The sequence below is a fragment of the Pan paniscus genome, chromosome 6, assembly GCF_029289425.2.
Source record: "Pan paniscus chromosome 6, NHGRI_mPanPan1-v2.0_pri, whole genome shotgun sequence".
Classification (NCBI taxonomy): Eukaryota; Metazoa; Chordata; class Mammalia; order Primates; family Hominidae; genus Pan; species Pan paniscus.
Genome location: NC_073255.2, coordinates 180,329,673 through 180,341,401, shown reverse-complemented (window position 1 = coordinate 180,341,401; position 11,729 = coordinate 180,329,673). Strand labels below are relative to the sequence as shown.

At 40.2% G+C, this 11,729-nt stretch overlaps 1 protein-coding gene across 1 annotated transcript; it reads right to left on the bottom strand.

Moving 5' to 3' along the window:
• Positions 1-9,686: 9,686 nt before the first annotated feature.
• Positions 9,687-10,610, bottom strand: LOC100981444 (taste receptor type 2 member 41). Its single transcript, XM_003820532.1, has one exon. It carries the CDS (start codon positions 10,608-10,610, stop codon positions 9,687-9,689), a length of 924 nt encoding a protein of 307 aa, XP_003820580.1.
• Between the last annotated feature and the right edge of the window lie 1,119 nt (positions 10,611-11,729).

Here is an 11,729-nt window from a genome sequence, read left to right as displayed (position 1 = left end):
TAGTGGCTGCTTGTGCCCTGAGCTGAATGCTGGGTAATAATTCAGTTTTAGAAGGAGAAAAATATATAAGAACTCAGAAGTGAAAAGAAAAGGTTTTCCCCTTGTAGTACATAGCAGTACATTGAAAAATGTACTAAGGGATAAAGTGTTTGTGCAAGTGTATGTCTGTGTGTGTGTGTGTGTGTGTGTCTGCTTCTGTGTGTATGTTGGAAAGATGTACTCTTTGCTTTTGAAGGCATTAATAAATAATGTCTTAGACTTTGCTTTATGATTCTGGAATCTTCTTGGTAGCACCAGCCTTGTTCCAACAAGATTCAATAGCAATCTACACCTATCAGAAATTTTAAGTATTCGTTGACCGAGTGAACACAAGCATGTTTATCATAATCATTGTTATCATTGTCCTAAGTATCGATTTCATCATCTGAAATCAATCAAATACATTTAATGAACATTTTCTTCTACACTCAACACTGTTTCCCATTATCTCCAGTGTCAACTTCCTTCTTCCTAAGTATTGAAAGCATCATAGAGGCTGGGACATCATGCGGATCTTGGAAAGAAGTAACAATCAGTAAACAAATTGTGTTGAGTCCCATGAAGCAACACACTGTGACAGGTGCTGCAAGAGACACAAGACATCTAATAGGAGATTCTTCCCCACAACCAAGAGATTATTTGGAAAGATAAGAGATAAATATCAAAAACTGAAAAAAATAAATAAATTATGACATACTCCAACAATGCAAAACAGTACAATGTTTGCAAAATTTGATTAATCTCCAAATATGAAACAGATTAGAAGCCCTATTGAATTCATAGAATTATCCTACCGAGGGGAGAAATCAATATGGTTTGCAAAGGAATTAAAAGGGAAGAAAAAAATCAAATCGGGTCTTTAAAAATGGTAAAATTTGGATAGGTGAGAGAGTAGAGAGAAATAATTCATTCTCGGTAAATGGGGGAATGACATAACCCAGGAGGAGGTAGAAAAAAAAGGAAAGTATGTTTGGGGAAGAGTAAGCAAACCAGTTTGGTTAGAGCAAAGATTTTATTTTGAGGCATTATGAAAATGAGCTGTCTGGAAAGAGGGCTTTGAAAACAAAGCCAAGGAAGCTGCAATGGCAAGAGAGAGGGGTTTTTTATACAGGGACTAGCACATTGAATACAGTGTTCTAGAAACTATCCTCTTTCTCTCTATCAGGCCTATTAGACTAATTGAGACAAAAATTAACTATTTCATGCTTAAGTGGAAGGAGTAATTTATATTTATAATGCAGCTTTCTGTAATTAAGGCAGACTTTGTAGACCTGGCAGAGTTTAAGGCAGGGTTCAAAGCCTAAAGAGCTGGAAGCCAGAGTATCTACAAGGGAAGTTATTTAGAACATGGAGAAATGTTAGAAGTAAAAATGAATGAACAAATATTGTTGTTGAGAATTGGACAAAGGGTGTAACTGTAGACAAAGTGCCTTTTACTTTCCCGTTTCATTTTTTGTTGCTGTTATTTTAAGGCAAGAGGATGACATGCCATCTGAGTAACACTCTGAAAACTCCTCAAAAATAAACTGAGTTTACTTGGTGTGTTCTATAAGTGTCATCTATGATATCAACCCATGTCTGATCTCTTGCCACATCTCAAAAGGCAAACCCCTGGTTAGACAGGTCCCATCCTGGTTAGGGAGGGACTCTGAGTTGGCTTTTCTGATATTGAATCATAAAACAAAGTCTAAACCTCACCAAAGACACTAGCCTGGGAAAGCCTTCAAACCTTTTTTATTTTTAATTGAAGAATAAATCAATGCATGATACCCCTGAGAGCAAAACTCAGGGTCCAAGTTCACACAGTGAGTAATAATGGCTCCATCCTCTGAAGAATAAAGGAAGGGAAGGGAGGGAGTAGGAAGTAGAATTAGGAGAGTGGCTCTAGAATCTTAGAGATGAGGCAGAAAGCAAATGGGTATGACAAAACCGTGTCCCATGGCCATTCTGAACATGCCTGGGAATTCACATGTAGGGGCTCCCTGACAGCAGGACCCTGCTGCTCCTCCAGAAGAGTGGGAGAGCATCAACCCAACCTCTTCTATCCAAAGCAAAATCTCCCCACACGGCACACTTTGTTCCACATAAATCACATGACCAAAAAATGCCGATACAGAGAGCAGGGATTCTTGGCCTAGAGCTATTCATAGGTTTCAGCATATGGATTATGGGAATTATGTTTTAAAATATTACCTCATCTACAGTTTCACCACTTCCTAAGGGAATCCGACTCTGATGTTGTCCTCACTCCAAGTTTCTGCCAAATAACGCCATTGCTCCCTGTTATACACACTGATAGACCCCGGTGTTTAGCCTTCATAGGCTTTTCCCAGTTTGTAACAATAGGCTTACTGGTATGACTAGATGCATTATCCCTGACTCCCCACAAGACTGCAAACTCCAGGAGGGTCGAGGCTGTACCTGTGATGCTCACCGCTTTATTTCCAGTATAGAGAATTGCCCTCACATAATCACTCAAAAACCCATCAGCAACCTGGATGGAGTTGGACAGCATTATTCTAAATGAAGTAACTCAGAAATGGAAAATCAAATATTGTATGTTCTCACTTATAAGTGGGAGCTGAACTATAAGGATGCAAAGACATAAGAATGAGACAATGGACTTTGGGGACTTAAGGGGAAGGGTGGTAGGAGGGAGGGGAGGGATAAAAGACTACACATTGGGTACAGTGTACACTGCTTGGGTGATGGATGCACCAAAATCTCAGAAATCACCACTGAAGAACTTATCCATGTAACCAAACACTGCCTGTTCCCCAAAACCCTATTGAAATTCTTTTTAAAATGTATTGTTAACTTAATCAATTCTCAAACAATCTGTGGTGAACACCTTCTGATTTACAAATTGGTCTGTATGAATATGTTTTTTACATTGTATAACATGTCTTTTTGAAAACCTTTAGTAGTCAACTGTGATCTTTGGTGCTGACTGATAAGACAGGTGTTTTAGGTAAGCTTTCCAGACACCCAGGAACTGGACTTGCCATTGGGCAACTCTACCAGAAGAGGGCAGTGGAACTTCTAGCCCATGGTCAGGGGTCCGTCAGTACACCTGATTTACCATTGATCTAATGTGATTTCCAATGTATTCTTAGTCTTTTCATTTCTTTCCTAAATATAACCATTCAATATAGCAACCTCACACAACATGATAGAGAATAAAGTTTAAAGATAATAGCTAGGTGAAATTTAATAACTCTCATAATATTCCTATAATTTCCTCCTTTCCCCTTCCTTCAAAGAAAAAAAAAACAAAAAAACAAAAAAACAAAAAACAAAAAACACCACCTTGGCTCTTTTCCCTCACATCCATCAGCCGATATAAAAATGTGACTTAAGTGAATTACTCTGTTAGAACCACACCCTCGAGTAAACCTCTAGTGAGCTCCGGGTTGATTTCAGTGTCAGAATTCCTGCCCAGTGATTACTCATCCACCATGAGTGGTTTTTGTTTATTTATCTCAGTCACATATAGTATATTTGCCTTGTTTGACAACTGAAAAAAACTGGAAAATGCTGAAAAAATTGGGGAAAAAACATATCAGAGAAAGAAAAAGTAAAAGAATAACTAGTCTTTGCTAGCCTAGTCTAGAATAACTAGAAAAGTTATTGCCTAACTGTGGTTTCTTTGCTCCCTTCATACTGATGCAGATATGGAAAATAATAATAATAATTTTGAGTTATAATTACTATTAAAAAGCTATAATGAGTACTACTTATGTGTCATGCACATATATTATTTATTTCATCCTCACAGCTGCTACTCCACTTAACATATCAGGAAACTAAGGCATGATGTATACGTATAAGGATACACATTACAAGATCTACATTTTTAAAGAATTAAAACCTACTGAAAGTAATAAAAAAAGAAATCTGAAAAAATGGAAAGGCAGACCAATTCTTACATAGGAAGAGTCAACATAATGGAGCTATACATTTCCTTATGTTAAATTGCACATTTAACAGGATCCCAATTAATTTTTTAAAAGAAATTTATGTTTGAGACCACACAAAATTATTCTAAAAATATAACCAAGAAATTTCTGAAAAAGATTAATGAAGAAGGACTAGTTTACCAGATATTTCCAACATATTTTAAACCTAAAACAATTAAAATGCTATAGTCAAAGCACATGCTTACACCAAGGCAGTGAAACAGAATAGACAGTCTAGAAATAAGCCAAAATACACAATAATTTAATAAATCATAAAAAGTAGCACTTTAAATCAGTGGAGAAAAAATATTCCATAAATAGCATTAACACAACAAGCTAATAATCTGAAAAAAATGAAATTTATAAAAAATATATACCTTATGTCAGGATTTAAAATATTTAAGTGTAAGGATGAAAATGTAAAAGTACAAGAAGAAAATAAAAGAGAATATTTATGATAACAACATGAGGATTGCCTGCTAATTATGAGGCAAAATCCCAGAAGTCATTAAACTTTTTTGGATGAAATCAGCAAAAATTTCTATATATCACAAGCCATTATTGTAAAAGTAAAAACCAACAAAAATATAGATGGTGTATTAGTCTGTTTTCACACTACTATAAAGAACTACCTGACACTGGGTAATTTATAAAGGAAGGGGTTTAATTGACTCACAGTTCCACATGGCCAGGAGGCCTCAGGAAACTTATACAATCATGGCAGAAGATGAAAGGAAAGCAAGTACCTTCTTCACATGGTGGCAGGAAAGAGACAGTGAGTGAAGAAGGAAGTGCAACACTTTTAAACCATCAGATCTTATGAGAACTCATTCACTATTATGAGAACAGCATGGGAAAACCACCCCCATGATTCAATCACCTCCCACCAGGTCCCTTCCTTTGACATATGGGGATTACAATTTGAGATGAGATTTGGGTGGGAACACAGAGCCAAACCATATCATTCCACTTCTGGCCCTTCCCAAATCTCATGTCCCTTTCACATTTCAAAAGCAATCACGCCTTTGCAACAGTCCCCCAAAGTCTTAACTCATTACAGCATTAACTCAAAAGTCCAAGTCCAAAGTCTCATCTGAGACAAGGCAAGTCCCTTCTGCCTATGAGCCTGTAAATTCAAAAACAAGTGAGTTACTTCCAAGATACAGAGTGGGTACAGGCATTGGGTAAATGTTCCCATTCCAGGTGAAATTTTCCAAAACAAAGGAGCCACAGGCCCCATGCAAGTCCAAAGCACAGCAGGCAGTCATTAAATCTTAAAACTCCAAAATGATTTCCTTTGACTCCACATCTCACATCCAGGCATGCTGATGCAAGAGGTGAGCTCCCATAGCCTTGGACAGATCCACCCCTGTGGCTCTGCGGGGTACAGGCCCTGTGGCTGATTTCACTGGCTGGCATGAAGTGCCTATAGCTTTTCAGGGCCCATAGCACAAGCTGTTGGTGGATCTACCATTCTGGAGTCTGGAGGACAGTGGCCCTCTTGTCACAGCTCCACTAGGCAGTGGCCCAGTGGGGACTGTCTGTGGGGGCTCCAACCCCACATTTCCCCTTTGTACTCCCCTAGTAGAGGCTCTCCATGAGGGCTCCATCCATGCAGCAGACCTATGCCTGGACATCCAGTTGTTTTCATACATCTTCTGAAATCTAGGCAGAGGTTCTCAATCCTCAATTCTTGCTTTCTGTGCACCTACAGACCCAACACCATGTGGAAACTGCCAAGGTTTGGGGCTTGCACCCTCTGAGGTAACAGCCCAAGCTGCACCTTGGCTCCTTTCAGCCATGGCTGGAACTGGGGCAGCTGGGATGCAGGGCACCAAGTTCTGAGGCTGCACAGAGCAGCGGCAGGGCCCTAGGGCTGGCCCATGAAACCATATCATCCTCCTAGGCCTCCAGGCCTATGATGGGAAGGGCTGCCTCAAAGATCTCTGACATGCCCTGGAGACATTTTCCCTATTGTTTTGGCTATTAACGTTCAGCTCCTCATTACTTATGCGAATTTCTGCAGCCAGCTTGAATTTCTCCCAGGAAATGGATTTTTCTTTTCTACCTCATGATCAGGCTACAAATTTTCCAAACTTTTATGCTCTGTTTCCCTTTTAAATAAAAGTTTCAGTTTAAGATGCTCTCCATGAATGCATATGACTAAACACCTTCAGAATCAGCCAGGTCACCTCTTGAATGCTTTGCCGCTTAGAAATTTCTTCCAGCATATACCCTAAATTATCTCCCTCAAGTTCAAAGTTCCACAGATCTCTAGGGCAGGGCCAAAATACCACCAGACTCTTTGGTAAAGCATAGCATGAGTGACCTTTACTCTACTTCCCAATAATTTCCTCATCTCCATCTGAGACCATCTCAGCCTGGACTTCATTGTCCATATCACTATTAACATTTTAGTTAAGACCATTCAACAAGTCTCTAGGAAGTTCCAGACTCTCCCATATCTTCCTGTCTTCTTCCAAGCCCTCCAAACTGTTCCAGCCTCTGCCTGTTACCCAGCTCCAAAGTCATTTCCAAATTTTCAGGTTATCTTTAGAGCAGTACCCCACTCCTGGTACCAATTATTTATATTAGACCATCTTCACACTGCTATAAAGAACTACCTGAGACTGGGTAATTTATAAAGGAAAGAGGTTTAATTGACTCACGGTTCCATATAGCTGGGAAGCATCAGGAAACGTACAGTCATGGCAGAGGGTGAAGGGGAGGAAAGTACCTTCTTCACGTGGCAGCAGGAAGGGGTGAGCAAAGAAGGAGGTACCACAGTTTTAAACCATCAGATCTTGTGAGAATTCACTCAGTATCATGAGAACAGCATGGGGGAAACAACCCTCATGATTCAATCACCTTCCATAAGGTCCCTCTCTTAATGCATGGGGATTACAATTTGAGATGAAATTTGGGTGAAGACACAGAGCCAAACCACATCATATGGTAAAGGAAGTAGGTACAAATGTAAAGAGGTAGCATGAAAGAGTTCTTTTATGTTGATGGAATAGTTCTGTATCTTGATTATAATTACACAAATCTCTAACTAGGATAAAATTGAATAGAACTACACACACAAACACACAAATGTAAGTTTTTAAAATAGTAAAAATTGAATAAGTTCTGTAGACTAACAGTAATGTAGCAATGTCAGTTTTCTAGTTTTGTTATCATACTACAGCTATATAAAATGTCACCACTGGGGGAAGCTGGATGAAGATTTATGCTATTTTTACAACTTCATGTGAGTCTATCATTATTTCAAAATAAAAGAGTTTTTAAAACTAACATTATAATTCAGAAAAAATAAAATAAAAAACACTGGGAGTAGGGAATTGCTTTGCTGCTTATATCACAAATAAAGAGCTAATTCCTCTAAGCTATAAAGAGTTCCTCAAAACCAATAAGAAAAAGGCCAAAAGCCAAACCCAAAAAAGATAGACTGTCCACAGTAAATAAACATAAATGGCTCTAAACATATAAAATAATTATAAACACTCACTCATAGTAAGAGTCATGCAAATGACAGCTAATGTTTTTTAACCTAACAGGTTGGCAAAAACAGAAAGTGTGAAAAAAGTTATCTAATAAATTGTTGGTGGGAAAGTAAATTGATGCAAACCAATAAAGGGTGATATCTGTCAGAATTAGAAATGCACATTCCATTCAACTCAGTAATTCCATTTCATGAGACTTATCCCATAGTTAGTTTGCACATGTGGAAAATTACATATGCAGAAGATTATTCATTATAGCATTATTATAACAACAAAAAACAGGAAGTAACCTAAATGACCACAAACACATGGCTAGTTAAAGAAATTGTGGCACATCAGTGCAAAAAATTTTACAAGTGAGGAAATACTATGCATATCCACATACATAGCTCTCCAAGATATGTTATAAGGTGAAAAGAGCAAGGGGCAGGACAATGTGTGTATTCTGCAACCATTGTATGGAAAGATGGAGACATTATAAGTTATTTGATTGGTAGCTAGTTAGGTACTAGTATAGAATATACCAGTGCATAAGTTAGTTGACTGGTTCATTAGGTATTAGTGGCTTTCTGATAGAATAAAATATCTCTACAAGGATAGACATAAAACTGGTAAGAATGCCTCAGGACGGAACAGATAAGAGGGAGATTTTCTATACATACTCTTCAATAGGTTTTGAATTTTCAGCCATGAAAATATATTAGGTATTTTTTAAAATAAATGCTTAAATTAAAAATGTAGAGCCAGGTGCCCAAAGATTATTGTTCATGAGTGTTCATCCACTCATCGGTACATCCCCTAATCAAAGTCTTCACTCTTAGAGGAAATTACAATTTCTCCCTATCAGGGTTTCAGCTGCAAGCTAGTCTCTGAAATTTGCACATTGATGCCCTTTAGCAAAAACGTTTAAGCTATCTTAGAGGCACTCATCTCTAAATAAAATGTTTTCCAAAAGTATTTCTAAAATCATTTGCATAGTAATTGGAGTAAGTTATTTTAAAACAGTATTTAAACGTAAAATTTTGAACAGGGTGGTTCTTTTTAAAACAATATTTAAGTAGTTTTTAGATACAAAATAATGAATTTTTTTTAAGATGGGGTCTCACTCTGTTGCCCAGGCTGGAGTACAGTGGTGTGATCACAGCTCACCGCAGCCTCTATCTCCTGAGCTCAAGTGATCCTCCCACCTCAGACTCATGAGTAGCTGGGACCACAGGTGCACACCACCACACCTGGCTGATTTTTTTGAATTTTTAGTAGAGAGGAGGTCTCACTATCTTGCCCAGGCTGCTCTTGAACTCCTGAGCTCGAGCAGTCCGCCTGCCTCAGCTTCCCAAATTGTTGGGATTACGGACGCCACCACTCCCAGTCCAGTGAAATTCCTGAGTCTGTTTTTCAGATTGAAAAGTACGTGTTTATTCAATGCAGATGTGACTCTGTGACATATGCTTGAGGAAGACAAGAAAGTCACAATGTGTCTTTTTCTAAAGGAATGATAAACAAGAAAAAAGTCTGGCTACTACTCAGACTTCAGAGAAGAGAAAATTGAAGTCAGAAATGTTAATGAGAAAAGAAACTGGGTGGTGTAAAGAAACCCTTCCAGTAAATTTAATAAAATTAAAACCAGATTATCCAAGTTTGTGTGGAGACAAAGTATCTTCACGCAGTAAAGGGCAATCAGAACTCACAGCCCAGGCCACTGCCTGCCACAACTGCCTGTCCCTTGGGGCTCTCGTAGTAACCATGACATTTGTCCTCAAGAAGGCTGTCGCTTCACTATCCACATCTCAGTTCAGCCATAGAGGCAAATATTTGCTCTTAACTTTCTGAAAGGCAGTGGAGATGCGATGGCACAGTTAATCAACACTTTTAATCGAAGCCTTCCAGATAACAAAGGGATACAAACGTAAGGAGTAGCATGACATCATATTAACATATTCTGAACTTCTGGGCAATACTGGCTCTCTGGGATCCATGGGACTGCATCTTTATAATATTCCAAAGAAGGGAAGCATGCTCAGAGAGTTCCCAGATTTCCTTGTCTCCTCCGCTTGCCAGAGGAGGAACCCCATAACAGTACCCAGTATTCATCTACCTATGAAAACACCTCCACGTCGGTGGGCCACAGCTCTGCCATCCTCACCTTTCTTTTCCGGCGGTCTAGATAAGGAAACCATGCCATCTAGGCCACCCAGAAGCCCCTTGCCAACAACAGGAGCTGCGAGAACACGCTTCGAAGCTTGAGGTTGCTGAAGATAAGGATGAAGGGATGGATAGATATGCACAGGTAGACTGCAATTTGCCATGGCCAGTAAAAGTCGTTCTGCATGGAGATAAATTTTGTGGCATCAATGATCAGGGACAGAAAGGACAGAGCATAAAGAATGAGGAAGGAGATGAGGGACTTCAGAGCTCTGGTGTGAGCCTGGGTGCTGGGGTCCTGCAGGCTGTGGCCGTTGTGCTGCATTCTCTGAGTATGCCTCCTCAGAGAATTAATTAACAGCATAATTGAGACCAGAAAAACAGAAAAAGGAATTGACCAGATGACCAGTTTCAGGGATGGGAAATAGTATGTTTCTATCCTTGTATTCCACTTGTAGGTCATGTTCACAGAAAATTTTCTAATTAAAAATTCTTGATATGCAGGGTAGTTCACCCAAAAAAACAGCAGGGTTATGATGAAGGAGATCAGGACAGAGCCCAACAGGAGCCAGGGCACCCATGCTGGGAACCTCCACTTCAGCCACAGGAAGGTGGGGTGTGTGATGTTAGCAATCTTCACACAGAACAGGACACTGAGCCAGCTGCAAAACCAGAAGGTGGCTGAGTTCAGGAAGTGCCAGTGTAGATGGAAGAACTGTCGGCCGAGACCCCCAGAGTACTCGACCTTCTGGGCAGAGTAGTAGAAGTTGTGCACCGTCCCAACCAACTGCAGGCAGAAGCGGGAGGCACCCAAGCTAATGAGGATCATATCCAAGGGCAGCAACCTGCCATATCGCAGCCACTCCCTGCCCAGCACCAGCACAATGAAGCCATTCGCTGCAATCCCCAGAAGACTCAGCAGGCTAAAGAGCAACATGAAGAAGGCCGTCAGTGCTGCTTGCATTCTGACCCCTCCTGCAGTCCCCACTTGAGTGCCTTGGTCCCTGGCCTCCTCCCTGCCCCTAGCCACAGTCCTGCTTTTAATCTTTCCTAGGAGTGCTAAAGAGTGGTCAGGCTCTGCATCTGAACCAGAGCTCACTTAGAGAGGAGGATGCTCAGGCTAAAGAGGAGAGGTGTGCTCTTGGCTCAGACAGGATGCAAATTTATCCTAGTGTCAGTTACCACTAGGCCTGCAAATTACCCTAATTTGCCTTGTCCAGTTTTGCCTGCATGCTGCCATGGTTAGTATAAATGTCTATGATTTTTCCGGGTCTCTGTGACTGAGTCCCATCCTCAGGCCATATGAACACTCCTCTTCCCATCAGAACATTCTTAAGACTTTAAATATAGAGACAAGTATAGGAGATACATAGGAAAAATAGTGACATCAAAGAATTCTGTCTCAGTACTTCCCTGTTACACATCCATGCTTACCTTACTGCCTTTGCCCACAAATCCCTTCAAAATCAAACACTTCGTCTACCTCTCCATCCAGATCTCTACTTAGATCCTCCATGAATCCTGAGATGTAAATGATAATGGTTTAAACGGGTTTTGTATTTCCAGTGAGAGAATTCATTATCATGTGGTTGAGGGGCCTTCTGAAGCAGGACTGAGAGCCCCTGTTTCTTCCTGGGTGTTGGTGGGAGACTGCTCTGTGGTCCTAGAGGCCTCTCACAGTCTCTGCCAGGTAAGCTGTTTCAGCATGGCCATTCACGTGTCAAGTCAGCAGTCTCTAAAGGGAGTCTGCTAACAAGATGGGGTCTTAAATAACATAACACAATCATTGGAGTGACAGCCTATCACCTTTGCCATAGTCTGTTGGCTAGAAGCAAGTCACTGTCGCCAACAACACTCAAAAGAAGGAGGTTACACAAAGGCCCAACACCAGGGTTGAGGGACAGGCAGGGCCACTTTACAGTCTGTCTGCCACCCTGAGATACCCGAGGCATATGTGAGTCCTGTCTAACACCAACATCAAAAAGAGGTCCCTATGAGACCACGTTGAAAGTAAAAATATTTTCTTTTAAAATATATCTATCACCTCACATAATTCCTGTTTTCAATTTCTTCATGTGTAGTG

Coding starts and splice junctions, on each gene's coding strand:
- LOC100981444 (XM_003820532.1), bottom strand. CDS start 10,610: ATGCAAGCAGCACTGACGGCCTTCTTCATGTTGCTCTTTAGCCTGCTG.